Genomic DNA, 14869 nt, shown 5'->3' on the forward strand with positions numbered 1-14869 from the left:
CTTATGCCGCTGAATCCTCAGCTATTTCTTAATCTTTATGAAGTTTCCAATTTAATGATTAAATTTATTTCAGAAGTCTTCATGTAAACCAATTAGACATGAATAAAGCATTTGTAGTGAACTTTTGAAATAAGTGACTTTAATATCTGTATTTTATAAGATGACTCCAATATTACTGATAGTACTAATTTTTATTTTTACTAAAATTAGTTGTTTTCAAGATTGTTACTAACAAATCTTGATTTGTTACAGGTTTAGGATTTGTTACTGATTTAGTACAGGCTCAGGATCCCTTAGCCTAAATGCATGGGGCCAAAATTGTTTCAGTTCAGATTTTTCCTGATTTTGAATACAAATACCTTAAATATTTAGAATAATGAGTTATTGTGGGGAGAGTACCCAAGTTTAAACATGAAATTTGCTTATGTTTCATGTACAGCTTATACACATAGCCTGAAGATAATTTTATACCATATTTTAAATAATGTTCACATGAAAGTAAGTTTCATAGTATATAATTTTTCACTTAAATTGTCATGGCTATAGGAACATTTTGGGTTTTGGATTTTTGAATTAGGGATGCCCAGTCTAGACTGTGCTAAAACACAACAGAAACATGATACTTTAACATTATTTTGAACTTTCCATTAATTTTATTGTAGAAAAAATAATGTTGTATGTATTCTTAAGTCAAATTCCAAAACTAATCTTTAGTCTCCAACTAGACTTTGAACTTAAAGCTTTTTAACGATATTTGTATAATAAAATAATTTAGATAACTGAGTCCTTCTTCATCACTGAGTTATATGCTTTTCCCTGCCCTTGGATGTCTTGAGTCATCCACTGCAGAAGGGCGCCAAGGCCTGGGCTTCTCCTTGTGTTGCTCTTCAGATTTGGCTTGTGCTACTTTGCTGTGCTGATAGGCTGTCAAGAGCACACTCCTGCTTCATCTTCTCTTCCTCCTCATCACCTTCTTCTGGCTTGGGGATTCTTCTCTTTTCTTCTTTGAAGGTTCATGTTCTCTTAGTATATTTCTAGGAACAGTGTCCACTCTACCTACATTCATAGCACATTCAAAACAATTTCCCCTTCAAATGTGTTGTGTTGTTCTCCTGCTGTCCAGGGTAGTGCTTGCCTTTATCATGCCACCAAATGACCGTTCATTGTTCAAATGACTGCTCTGATGCACTTTTGTGCAACATCTTTTCCCCAGAATCAAACAGTGCAACCCCTTCTGTCTTCTGCTGTCTTTATAGTTTCTTATGGCAATCTTTTCAGCTTTGCCGTACTTGGAAACTGCCAGCTTGTGTCATTGTGTGTCTGGGAGAAAGGCAAGTTGAGTACACACATTGTGCTCTCTTTTTGGAGGCAAACCACGACCCTTTTCTTCAGGTAAAGCAGCCAAGAGACGAGTAGAGCATGAGCCCTTCTTGGCTCAGCTGGGACTCAACCACACCTCTCCCTTGCTTTCCCAGGAGCCTGGCACCTTAGGCCTGGAAGGGGGCAGGTGCTGAGAGATGGTGGCAGGAGCAGTGCCTCTTCAGCTCTTACCACATTGGGCCAGAAGTGGGCCTGGCCTCTTGGATGTTTGCAAACTTCCCTTTTTAAATTCGTATAACAGCCTTTATTTATCATATATATTTTTACAGTGGCTCTCTGTTTATATGGGGTTTATGCTTAACATAATTTTTCAGACTTTTAGTTTGGAAATAATTTTAAATTTACAGGAAATTGTGAAAGCAAATATAAAAAATGCCATTTACACTTTCTCCAGTTTAACCTTTTACTGCTTTATGCTGTTTGCTTTATTTGTGTTCTTACCATTCCACCTTCACACTCTGTGTGTCTTTGAAGAATAAGTTGCATCCATCGTGTCCCTTTCCTCCTTTTAAAGCTTCAGTGTACATTTGCAAAGAGCAAGGTGTTCTCCATCTTAACCATAGTAGTCATCAACTCCATAGTACTTCCCTACTGTCCTTGTTCCAGTTGTATGGCTGGCCTCATAATGCCTTTTATTCCGTATTTTCCCATCAGGTACAAGATCAGATCCAGGTTTGGGTAGTATCTTCAGTTGTCGTGTCTTTAGTCTCCATTATTCTGGAATATCATCATAGCCTTTCTTTCTGTAGTAACTTTTTTGTTTGCTTTTGGTGCTGAGAATGGAACCGAACCCAGGATCTCAGATTTGCCAAGCACATGCTTTACCAATGAGCCACTGACTTTGCTGACCCAAGCAAGAATATTGTAATGAAATAGTCTTTATTTTTTCCCAATGTGTCCTCATATTAGACTCAAGTTCTATATTTTGGCTGGAATATGGCACACGTGATTTTTGTTTGGAGGCATTTGATGCCCTTCTGTCCCCTTTGGATGATACTCATTTTGGTCACCTGGTTAAAGTTTTGTTCAGTTTCTCTACTATATAATTTCTTTTTTTTCTTTTCTTTACAACTAATAAGTAGTTCCCAGGGAGACATTTTGAGATGATGAACCTCTTTAAAATTTCTGCTTGAATTTGGCACTTGTTGGTAATTCTTGTCCCATCTACTCTTTATCATGGTGGTCACACAGTGATGACTTTCTAGTGGATAATCTACTCTTTTTAGAACTCAACTATTATGCAAGATCCTTTCTTTTCCACATTTATTTCTTATTAGCATAGATCAAAAATTTTTAATGCTTTCTTTTTTTCACTATTGTATTTAATTATTTTGGTACTCCAGTTATCCCATAGTAGTCCTTTCAGGGTAGCTACTGTGTCCTTGTGATAAGCCCCCATCACTTGTTTGACCAGGTCCTTACATTTACTGGCATTCTTTGTTCGCCTTGTACCTCTTCTGCCTATACCTGGAATTAACTTTTGCTTTGCAAAGCTTTGGTTCTTTTCAGTGAAAAATAGTTTTACAGACAAGGTGTAAGCAGTAAATGTTCTCATTGCTCTTGGAATGTCTTTTAGTTCCTTTCAGTTGAGAGAGTTTGAAAGCAAATACGTGTGTGTGTGTGTGTGTGTAAAAGCATACATGTTTTTACATGTATACAAATTCATAAAAACATGCTTGCACATATACATATTTTTAAAAACTTTGAACTCCTACCAGTGCTTTCCATTCCAACCAATTTTCACAGGGTTCTCTCTTACCTTTTCCCATTCCAAATTTATATATACATGTTTTCTTCCACATTAAGACCCTTGGCTCTCTGTAAACCATCACATTGCACTGCATTGCATCACTTCTCTTTTCTTTTTCTTTTCTTTTCTTGTATTTTTTTCACTTTTTGTGACACTTTCTTGTTATGTAGTTCGGGCTGGCCTTGAACTCATTCTGTAGCCTAGACTTGCCTTGAGCACATGATGATCCTCCTCCCTCTGAAATTACAGGCGTCCAACACCACACCCACCCATCAACACCCTTATTTGCTTGGTCCTGTAATACAGCCAAAAAAGCTTCAGAATTGCTTCACTCATATTTATTGCTTAGTGAATAAAAAGTTGAGGACTTGTTTACTATCATTTTCCTTTTCCCACTCCAGCAGTTCACCCGTCCCAAAACGGAGGGTATGTTTTCAAGTATTAATATCCATAAGCTGCTTGGATTGGCCCGTGATTCCTTCCTTTCCCTCTTCAGGGTAGGCATGGTACTCATTTTAAATAAATATATGTCTTTTTTAACCTCCCGCTCTTACTGATGCAGTTTCCTTTTATATGACACTAGGATTGAACCCAGGTCCTTATGTATGGTAGGTAAGTGCTCCAATACTAAGCCTTCCAGCCTTCAATTTCCTTTTTTAAATATATGAGGTATTAACACTCTGAACTTGAAAAAGTCATGTTGAAAGACACATCCTTTCTCCTATACGCCTTCCATCTTACTTCATCTCCTCCTTTTCTGGAATATCTTTCCTATACTTCCTTTTGTACGACTAAATAGGCTTATGTGTGTTTTCTTTGCCCCTTTTCCTTGTACACAGGTAGCATACTATATATACTTTGGAGCACTTTGCTCTTTTAGTTTAGCAGTAACTCCGGAAGTTGCTCCGTACATGTTTGTGGAGCTCTTCTTTATTCACTTTTATAGCTGCATTTTATGTTTATACCAGTTTATTCAACCATTCTCTCATGCTTGGACATTTAGGGAGTTTCCAGTGTTTTGGAATTACAAACAATAGTGCAATGAAAACCTGTTCATGTGTGTTTTCATATTGTTGGTGGTGTATCTTCCAGGCAAATTCCTCTAAGTGAGATTGCTAGGTCAAAGGTTATAATAGTGATTCAACTTTCCTTTTAAACTGATTTGAGTGGAAGAATGGTAAGATTGTTCAAATAAAATGACTACATAGTAGTAGCACAGGTAACACACTTGACCAAAATCATAGAGGCGAGCAGATGCCTGAAGCTTAAGAAAAACAAGACCAAATTACTGCTGCAGTCCCGCATTCTCCAAGATAGAAACCTGCTTGGTGGGAAGACAGAGACTTACCATATATTGAGGTTCAGACAGAGCCCCCCTGAGGTTCTATCTACAGAGCCTGACACTTGGGCTCATTGACCAGCAGTGGAAATCGGTGTCCACATGAGTCCACATGAGTCCTCTGAGGTGTTTTCCTTGGTGACAGCAGTGTGGTGTGTGCACCCTGCACCCTGGGAGGAAAGCTGCACTGAGATGGATAGAAGTGTTATTGGAATTAGGAGCCAAGCACAGAACAATGACACATGTTCTGGTGTGATGTAGAAAAGGGATTCACTGTCAGCCAAATCATGAAAAATCACAGCTTCCTTTTTTTGTTTGTTTGTTTTTATGTGGTACTGGAGATGGAACTGCTTCAGCTCTTTTTTTTATTTTTTATTTTGAGATATGGTCTTGCTAAGTTACACTCCTCCTGCCTCAGCTCCCAGCATGCTGTGACCACATGCCACCACACTTGGCTAGCATCCTCTTTAATAATGGCTATAGAGTCAATTTCTGAGTAGTAAGAATCTAGAGTTCCTTTTCCCAAAAACCTATTATCCACCACAGTTCTATACCCAGGCAGCATTTACATACAGTTTTAACGAGTTGGCAGACCCTAGGTAAGAACCAGTCCTGAAAGAGTTGCCTGAATAAAATTATTCAAAAGAAGGCAGGGGGAAATCTGTGTTGATATTTGAAGAACTGATCTCCATTCATCTGGAAAATTAATCCAAGTAAGACAGCTCATTCCATTACCATGCCTGCTAGATGAGAAGTAAGTGAGGTGGGTTGGGGGTAGAGGGCCATGCAGCTGGGACACTGGGATGACACAGCCAAGGTTTAGAAACCTCTCTCTGTGCAGAAGCTCTTGCTGGCCTGACCCTATATCAGGATATGGAATGAGCTGATAAAGACTAGCATGACTTTCACTGCTATGTTTCTATGGGTAGGGGGCCAGGAGCCATCCTGGCTTTTGCTGCTATGTTTCTAGCCATGTTAACAGCCACTGTATCTCTGGGTTGTTGTTTACTTAGATACAATGCCTAAGACTGGACAAAAACAGTGGTTTCTTGGCATCATTTTGTGAAGTACCAGAATTTCAGAAAGAAGCCTCTGTGGCATACTTGAGGGACTCTGTAGGAAGGGACATTTGCTGTCCACCAGCCTGTACCAGAGTAACCCTGCTCTCACTTGCCTAACTACCATTCAGGGTAATAATGATGGCTAAGAATGTGGCTAAGTTGTAGAATACTTGCCTAGCATGTGCAAGGTCCTAAGTTTCATCCCCAGCACTGTACTAACATTACCAATAACAATAATAAAAATAGATGGAGCTGGTTAAAAAATGTTTGCTGAGCACTGAACTGGACTACCTATAACTTCTCTTTGGCTCCAGAATCTGGTGGTGTCCAGGGAAATTAAAAAGCTGGAAAGAGGACAGCCACATCATGGCAGGCTTGGATTCCAGATCAGGGACTTGGCTCCGTGATCTGGGGGAGTCCTAGAGCTGAATCCCTACCATGTCAGCCAGGCAGGGATGGAAGTGGGCCGTGGTCACTGGGCAGAGGCCAAGGCCAGACACTAGAGATCAAGAGGACTAGTGTCATAATGTTGCTAGGTAGGCTTCACATATCTTTTTATGACATGTTTTATCAACGAATACAAACAAGTATATACAAAATTTAAGTCTCTGTGTCCCAAGAATGTGTGTACACTTATTTATTATAAATTATGCACATTTATAATAATGTGTTAATGTTATGTGTACTATAAAACAAGAAAAATAGGTATTTTAAAGATGAGAATAGTTTTTTTAAAAAGCCATCTTGCACTCCCACTGAAGTGTCTGTACCCCACTCTGGAGAACGTGGGGCTGCAGGGAGGAGGCTGGGTACCTGGATGAGGCCGGTGTGAATGAACACACATGGAAAAAGAGCACTGCTCCTAAACACAGTCGCACTACCTCCGTGCTCTGCAGTGCCCTTGTATCCCCTGCACTGTTTGCTCCGGACTCCTTTAATTGACTCACTTGGGTTTTTGTTTGTTTTAGTTTTAGTTGTAGTTTTAGTTTGAGTTTTCTTAAATTTAGCTTCATTCTAAGTACTAATATACACAAAAGTCTCTCCATACAGTTAGAGTTTTCTTCTAGGGCCCATTAAATACAAAGCTATAAAAACAGAACTTTGTCCAGAGACCACTTCAGAGTCACCTGTGGGCTCTCATCTGTGTGACAAGAGCCACTGATCCATAGCATTGATTTGAGATTGCGAGATCAGGGGGCTCCTAAGAGTAAACCTCCCAGATGTCCTATTCCCATATGGACCTGTGTGGGGTGCACTGTTCATGTCAGGTTGGCTGCAAGCACAGTTGTACTAACAGAGCCTGGAGAGAGTGGCAGGAGAGAGTATGTTCCCTGATAAGAGACTTTGTACACATTGATTGCAGACTGTGTTGGGCTGCAAGCTACCTGCTGTGTCCAGCTACCTGGATTCAGTGCCAGCCCTGCCTACTGCCAGAACCTCCTGCGCTGGGATACATTACCACGTGCCCATTCAAGAGATACTTGTTGTTCATCTGCTCTCTGCCAGGTGCTATAGTAAGCAGTAGAGATGCAGGAAGAAGAAGACAGCTAGCTACTCTTTGGAATCCCATAGTCTAGTGAGGGGAGGCTAACATTAAACAAGCAAAACCATTGAGAATGTAAAATCCAGGTAGTTATAAATATTGTAAAGTAAAATCAAGGAAGAGGAGAGAGGATGAATCTCCTGTATAGAATAATTTCAAGTCATTTGTGTAGTTTAGAGCACAACTCTCCTTTCTTTGGATGTGATGTGTGCTTAGTGACTTCCTCCCACAGAGCAGGCCCGAAGGAAGAGGAAAAGTGACTTTGCAGTAGGAAGCCCAGTGGACAGTGGCTTGGCCAAGCACTAAAGATGAACAGTGACAGTTATCAGTTATATTGATAGTATGTACCCTGTATATGATGTGATATGAAGGTTATTTCCACTCTGTGGTCTTTTCCTAGCACCCAGAACCCCAGTCTTACATTCTACACAAGCAGTAATCAACTATAGAAATGATCCCTGAAAGGATAGGCTCACAACCTCAGTGCTGGTGTCAGAAAAAATCAGATCAACCCAGGGTAAGGGACTCTACAAAATCTCTGACTAAAACTCAGACTGTGAAGATGATCAAAATCAAGGAAAGTGTGAGAACCTGCCACAGCCTGGAGGGTCCTAAGCATGATGACAGTGTAACATGGGATCCTGGAACAGAAAAAGAACATTGAGAAAGAATGAAATCTGAACAAAGCATGCAATTTAGTAATAATCACTTAAAAAGAAGTAAAGACCATGCCCGTAAGCCTAGCATTCTGGAAGTTAAGGTAGGAGGAGGTTCAAGGTCAGCCTGGGCTACATAGCAATGTGTATATCCAACAACAACAACAAAAAAAAAACTAAATGAATAAAAAGAGATAAAGAAAAATTAGGTAGGTCATTCAAGATGTCTTCAGGGAGGTGACACTTGAGCTCAGCCTTGGAGGACGGATTGTGTCACACTTGGGTAGGGAAGACCAGGGCAGAGAGCCTTCCAGACAGTGGGAATGTCTGTGTAAAGATCTTGGGGTATTGAGTATCATTGAAAAGCCCAGCACAGCCAGAATGTGAGGAGATAGCAAGGATCAGAGAACCAAGAGGTGAGGTCAGAGATGGATAGGGGCCAGGTTGTGTGCGGCCTTGAGCAATGGGACAGTGTTGGCATTTCATCCTGGCTATGATGGGAAGGCGTTGAGAGTTTTGAACAGAAGGGTGACATGAGCTAATTTCCACTTAAAATCACTTGGGTTTGTGTGGAAAATAAAGAAAGGAGCAAGAAAGAAACAAGAGGCCAGTCAGGAGGCCCTTGTGCAGGTGCTGGGCAAACTGCAAGGGAGGCCATGGTGGACCCTAAGGAAGGATGAGACCATCTTCTCTGTTTCTCCTCCAGTATGTCTCTCAAAGATGAGAGTCGTAACCAGAAGCCTGAATTCCACGGGCTGATTGAGCAAGTTCTCATCCACATGGCAGGGACCTCATAACAAGGGCACTTAGAAACACAGCTCTCCATTTTTAATTCTAGCTGTTTTCCTTTGGTGTTTCCTAACTTTTTCTGAAAATAAGAATGTACATAAAGTTGGTTGCTGTGAGTTGTTCTTACTTACTCAGAGTAGCGGGTAAGGTTACAGAACTCCCTTGGTCTTGCCCCTTCCAAAAGATGTGAGTTGATTTTTTTGTTTTTGTTTTTGTTGTGTTTTGTTTTTTGTCTTTTTTCGTTTTTATCAGTACCAAGCATCGAACTCACAACTGCCTGCTTGCAAAGCAGGCGCTTATGCTAAATCCCCAGCCCCTGAGTTGGTGTTCTTTCTAAAGTGTAAACAACTTCAAAAATACTTTCAGTGAATTTGGTTATGTCTTTTTAACTATATATTCTGCTTTCCAAGCTATCTGAAGTCCTTTGAGAAGAAAATATGGTATCAATAAAGCAAAATAATTCTTTAAAATCACAAAATAAAATAAATGATTACAATTTGTGTCATGTCATCAAAATCAGGGCCATGTTTTTTGGCATTGCCAGGCTGAGTAGAGGGATTCTGATCCAGTCTTTTTTTATTGGTATGTTTTAGATATTCATAGTGATAACATTCATCATAGGAAATTTGTACCTGTGCGTGGTGTATCTTGCTTCTTTTTTTCCCATTCCCCTTCCCTTCCTCCAGCCCCTCTGCTGCTCTTTATTTAAAAACCCTTTGTTTCCATTTTTCTGTTTTTTTCTTAACTCTTCTTTTCTCTCCTTCCTTGTCCCCCTTCTCATTTAAGCATTTTTTATACCAGTTCTCAATATATATTAGACTTTTTGATCCTTATTTACACTTTTGGTTTCTCATACCAAAGAAACTGCAATATTTACACATGCATATCTGATTTATTTGACAAGAGTGTGTCTCTAGTTGCATCCACTTAGCTAGAAAGCTTATCCTTCTCAATCGCAGAGTAGTAGTACATTGTATTTATAAAAAAAAAAAAAAAACAACCCACATCTTTATTCATCCATCCATTCCTGGGCATTTGGGTGTTTCCAAGTTTTAGCTATTACAAACTGTGTCATTGTAAACGTGGGTGTACGTATATTGCTGTGGTATAATGCTTTGAGTTCTTTTGGGAAAATACCAAGAAGGGGAATAGCTGGATTTTAGTTTTCTTGAACAATCTCCATACTGATTTCCCCAGTGATTGCACCAGTCTGCACTCCCATTAACAGTGGAGAAGGGTTCCTTTTCCCCCACAGCCTCTAGCATTTGGTACTGGTTAGTTTCTTGATAATAGCCATTCTTTCTGAGGTGAGAGGGAATCTTATCATTGTTTTAATTTGTATCTTTCAAATGATCAGTGGTGTTGAACATTTTTTGTATTTTATTTGCCATTTCTATTTCCTCATCTGATAGGTGTCTGTTCATTTCAGATGCCCATTTTTGGATTGGATCTTTAAATTTGAGTGTCTGATTTTTTTGAGTTCTTTATATATTCTACATAGTAGTCCTTTGTCTGAAGGATAGCTGGCAAAAATGTTTTCCCACATTGTGGGCTATCTCTTCACTCTGTTGGTGGTTTCTCTTGCTGTGCAAAGGCTTTTTAATATGTTGTGATCCCAATTGTTGATACTTTGTGATAGTTCATGTGTAATCAGGGTTTTGTTCATAAAATCTTTATCTGTACCAATATCTTCAAGAGTTCTACCAGCAGATTTAATGTTTCTATTTTAATATTTAGATCTTTGACCAATTCAATTTTGATTTCATGTAAGGCAAAAGATACAGGTCTAGTTTTAATCTGGCATGTGGAAGGCCAGTTTTTCCAGCACCACATATTAAAGAGGCTACATTTCTTCCAGTGAAGGTGTGTGGCTCTGTTTTCAACGATAAGCTGTCTGGCCCTGTCTCATTTGCTCGCCAACATATTTCTGGTGTTAAGGTCCCCAGTGTTGACCGTTTGCTTGATTTCTTAACAATGTACATATACTTATTTTGAAGTGTGAGTATGTTGATAGGTCAAGGTTCATAAAGCTGTCTGAGCTCATCCAGTGTCTGTGTTTGATTTCAGAGATTGAGATGGTGATCATGGAGCGCAGCAAGCTCTCAGAGTTGGCCGCCAACACCTCTGTGCAGGAACAGAACACTACGGATGAGGAGAAGAGTGCCGCTGCCACATGCTCTGAGAACCTGCAGTGGAGCAGGTAGTCAGTCCCATGGCCCTGCTGAGCTTGCTGGTGCTGCTGGGTGGCCCTCGGCCTCACAGAGGAGGAATAGGGCTCAGCAAGGTTGAGTGCTTGTTTGTCCCTTCCAGATGGCCTCTTCTGTCTCAACCAGACCATGCTCTTTCCCTTCGCCCCCCAGACTTCTCTAGCTTCTGGCCACCCAGAGGCACAGCAGCTCCTCTCAAGAGGAATGGGGACATAGCTTCATGAGTGCTTGCCCCTTGGAAAGAGAATAGTTGGCACAGGATATCACCCAGCTGGAACACGTTGCAGCTGGGCCCCACCTAAATGCTGTGGGCCATACCTTGCCCTAACTGCTCTGGGGAGATCCCCACTGGAGTCTGGCTTAGATTTCCCTGTCTTGTTCATTCACTGCCTTCTATCTATAGGACTGCGCTACTATCTGTAAGTCTGCACTTAGGGCTCAGTTAGCATGTTCTATTGCAGCTGTCTGCCTTTGGCGTTGGGCTGATGAGTCATTTCAGTGATGGCCTGTGAAGCTGCATCTTTTCCACTGGGGCACACACATCTCCTGAACTGTACTCTGGTGCCACCCTTCCAAAAGGGGATAGTTCCCAAACTGTCCGGTGAACTGTTAAGGCTTCTGCATTACAGGGTGATTGCACTGCACAGGCCCCAGCTGATTCCTTTTGCACCTAATGACTCATTCATTTTCTGAACTAGGGTTGACCCCCTGCCATTTTACTTACTAATCCAACTGAAAGTGAAGAGTTGAAGCCCATTAATTCCATTCATTCATTCATTCATTCATTTTTGTCATACTGGGAATTGAAGCTATCACTTTTGTGCTGTCCCCAGCCCTTTTTTAAATTTTGAGGGTCTCGCCAAATTGCTAACTTATCCATGCTGGGCTCAAACCCATGATTTTGCTGCCTTAGCCTCTCAGAGTGCTGGGATTACAGGCACACACTACCACACCCAGCTGAAGCCCACTACTGTTTTGTCTCCACATCTTGTTTGTCTTTTTTCTTGGCAGATGTTTCAAGTATCTAATAGCGGGGATTAATTTTCATCAGATGTGCAAAAGAGCCATTTACAGTTTGTATCGAATAAAAACGTTGGACTGTGAATGATGTGGGCTGTTAGTTTTATAACCTATAAAGACCTTTTTGATTTTTGTGTAACAACAACAAAACATATAACTCCTGAAGCTCTGAAAATTCAGGAAGTTTTTCTAAGCGCAGAAAGTAGGGATAACCTTTAGGTACCTGTCACAGCACTGGAATACAAATAATCGGTAAAAACCACAATTAGCAGTGCAAGATGCTTTGCAAATGCAGGTGTATCTGCTTACTAGATTATTAGCTGCTGCTTTTAAGTGAATACTATGATGATATCTTCAGTTTCTTTGTATCTAATATATGGATGGAAACAATCAATGAAACATGTTTTGCACGATACAGTAGTACTGTAGCTTTGCTAAAAAGAAAAATATCTCTATTTTTCCTATTCTTTTTTAAAAATTTTTTTTGTCTATTTTTCATTTTTTTTTGGTACCGGGGATCGAACTCACAACTGCCTGCTTGCAAGGCAGGTACTTATGCCGCTGAGCTAACTCCCCAGTCCCTATTTTTCCTATTCTTTAAGAAGGAAACCAAAATGTATTTTTTTCATTAAGTTTAATGAAGAGAAAGGTTTCCTTTGAGTTGAGATTTTTTCTAATTTTGACTGACTCCAGCTGCATCTTTCACCATGTGACTTAGTCATAGAAGTTAACTTGGATGTCCTGAGTTAGGCCATCGTTAGGCCTGCCAAGCTTTGGGCCAGACACTGCTCTTCTCTGAAACTGCATGCCTGGGAAGAGGCTGTCCCAGGTGGAAAGCTATATCTCTGTTGCAGAGATACTTGGTCACTGATTGCCAGAGATTGTGACAGCCATCTGTCCCCTCCACTTCCAAGTGCTGAAAGGAGCACACAGAAGGGTAGCCACTTGTTCTCTATGATGGAAACTGCATCGTGGCTTTGGATGATCCACTTGTCCAAAGAAATAGCATAATAAAATGAGGAACTATTCTTATATTCCCAGTACATTGTGGGCTCTGTTTGCATTTAGAGTTAAGTATTAAGTTGAGCAACTAAAAATGTTTAAAACATTGCTTGTTTTTAAAAGTATAGTGAAGAGACAAATTCAGAAAATGTGAAAACCTTGAAAAATACAGAAGAAACAAGTCTTGATGATTCCACTATTCCAAGGCAAGCTTTGCTGCCTACCATTTTCATTCTTTACCTTTTTCTCAATGCAGCCTCCTGAGAATTCTGCCATCTTTCTTCCCATTAGCTCATTTCTATCATTTTTAAAAATTCCTTCTTTTTTCTATCTAATACCAAATCCAACCATCTTTTTCCTTTTGTTATACTCTTAGTAAACAAAACACTTAGTGAGTCCATAATAATTCATCTCATACATAAAAGATGGTAATACCCACCCACGGTTGCTTCTGTTATTGCACTTGGTTATTCATATTATTCCCAAATGGAAATGTAATCCAAACTGCAAACAACTGTTTTGTACAAAAAATGTTTTATACTTTATCTTACTCTCAAGTTTGGAAGAATTAGCACTGGAATAAAACCCAGATCCACACATGACAAAACTCTTCACACATCTGAAAGGTGGCAGGTGCTCTGCTGTGGCTCCAGAGAAACAGACTAAATATTGATGTCCCCTTTAATTTTTGTGTGTTCTACATATATTTGGAATGTTATGACAAGTACATTGTCATTGCTTTTTCTTTGCATTTTTAATTTAATATTTTATATTGATGATTTATTTATAGAACTCAAAATTCAGACAAGTATAAAAGATTTTGCAGAGAACAGATCCCCAGTTTTGCTTTGCCAGTGCTGTTAGTAGTTTGCATGCCCTTCCAGGTGTTAAATGTGCCTTTGATCCCTCACCAGTATGCTCTCTGGGCTTCTACCCGGCATCCAAAGCAGCAGCCACAAATAGTTACAGGATCAGAACCATCTGCCTGCAGGTCTGACCTGAGCATATTGTGTTATCCTTGTGTTGAAGAGTGCTCTAGGCCAGGCCCTGCTGCTGGAGCGCAGCGTTTGGGATATGCCATTTCCAATATTTGCCACTGCTCTTTAGATCTCACACACACAGCATCAAAGGTGAGAAACATTGCTATCCATTTGTATAGTCAGAGAATGTCAATCCAAAAAAATTGCTGGCCCAGGACTCTGCCAAAATGAAATTATGGAAAAGTGCCCTTGGAATATTAAAAATAGAAAGCAGATAGCAGCCACCAGGTGTTGACTCTCTATAGTGCCTGGCCCTGGGCTAAGTTCCTTTCAGCCACCTTCGCCCCTGAGTCTTCGCAGTAGTCCTGTCAGCTTCTAACCTGTAGTACAAAGGGGACCATGGGAGAAGCGGTTAGAAGTAACTTTCCTGAGGGTTTGCAGCAAAGAAGAGACAGAAGCAGGGTGTGAACCCAGGCATTCTGGCTCTGGGGTCCATATCTTTAAATTTGTTCATGTTGTTGTTGTGCTTTATGTAATATTACTGGTCTTTCATGATGCCCAGTTTTCTTCATTCTCTTGTGACACACATCACTTTGTGTCATCATGATGTATGTTTGTCTCTATTCCCTATCTGTGCCAACTGGTGTGGGAATGCCAAAGAAATGGGAACTTTGTATCATTGATCCCCAGTGTCTGGGACACTTGGTAAATGATTGTTAAGAGACTAAGTAACCTGTTCCTTGTTCAGTTTCTCCTGTAGATAGCAGCTTTCTATGGGGAGAATCTACCTCTTATTTGTGTTAGTGTCCCTAAGGCCAGGTGCTGGACTCTACACACTAGAGGGCCTTGGAGTACAGAGCTGAGAGGCAAGGGCAGCTGGCACCCCAGGGTGGGAGTGGGAGGGAATGTTCACTTTGTGCCAAGAGGTTCAACCATGCCCCTTCTCTTCCAGACCCTTTCTGGATATGGTGTACCATGCTCTGAACAGCCCGGACGATGATTACCATGCCCTCTTTGTGCTCTGCCTCCTGTATGCCATGTCTCATAACAAAGGTAGGCATGCTCTCACCTGCCTTTTTCCTATGACCTGATGGTGGCTAGATTGCCCCTGCTGCCATTTGGAGGAGAGAAGACAGCTCTTC

At 40.6% G+C, this 14869-nt stretch overlaps 1 protein-coding gene across 3 annotated transcripts in view; it reads left to right on the forward strand.

The window, feature by feature from the left end:
- Clec16a (C-type lectin domain containing 16A) overlaps positions 1 to 14869 on the forward strand; it is a 216670-nt gene that overhangs the window by 61810 nt on the left and 139991 nt on the right. For all 3 annotated transcript variants that reach the window (XM_005007496.4, XM_063226539.1, XM_005007494.4), the window contains exons 11-12: positions 10586 to 10718; positions 14680 to 14780. In XM_005007496.4, the coding sequence (XP_005007553.1) occupies positions 10586 to 10718; positions 14680 to 14780 (234 nt within the window). The remainder of the gene's footprint in view (positions 1 to 10585; positions 10719 to 14679; positions 14781 to 14869) is intronic.

Source organism: Cavia porcellus, unplaced genomic scaffold (assembly GCF_034190915.1).
Source record: "Cavia porcellus strain 051 isolate PalLab524CR breed Dunkin Hartley unplaced genomic scaffold, mCavPor4.1 scaffold_16, whole genome shotgun sequence".
Lineage (NCBI taxonomy): Eukaryota > Metazoa > Chordata > Mammalia > Rodentia > Caviidae > Cavia > Cavia porcellus.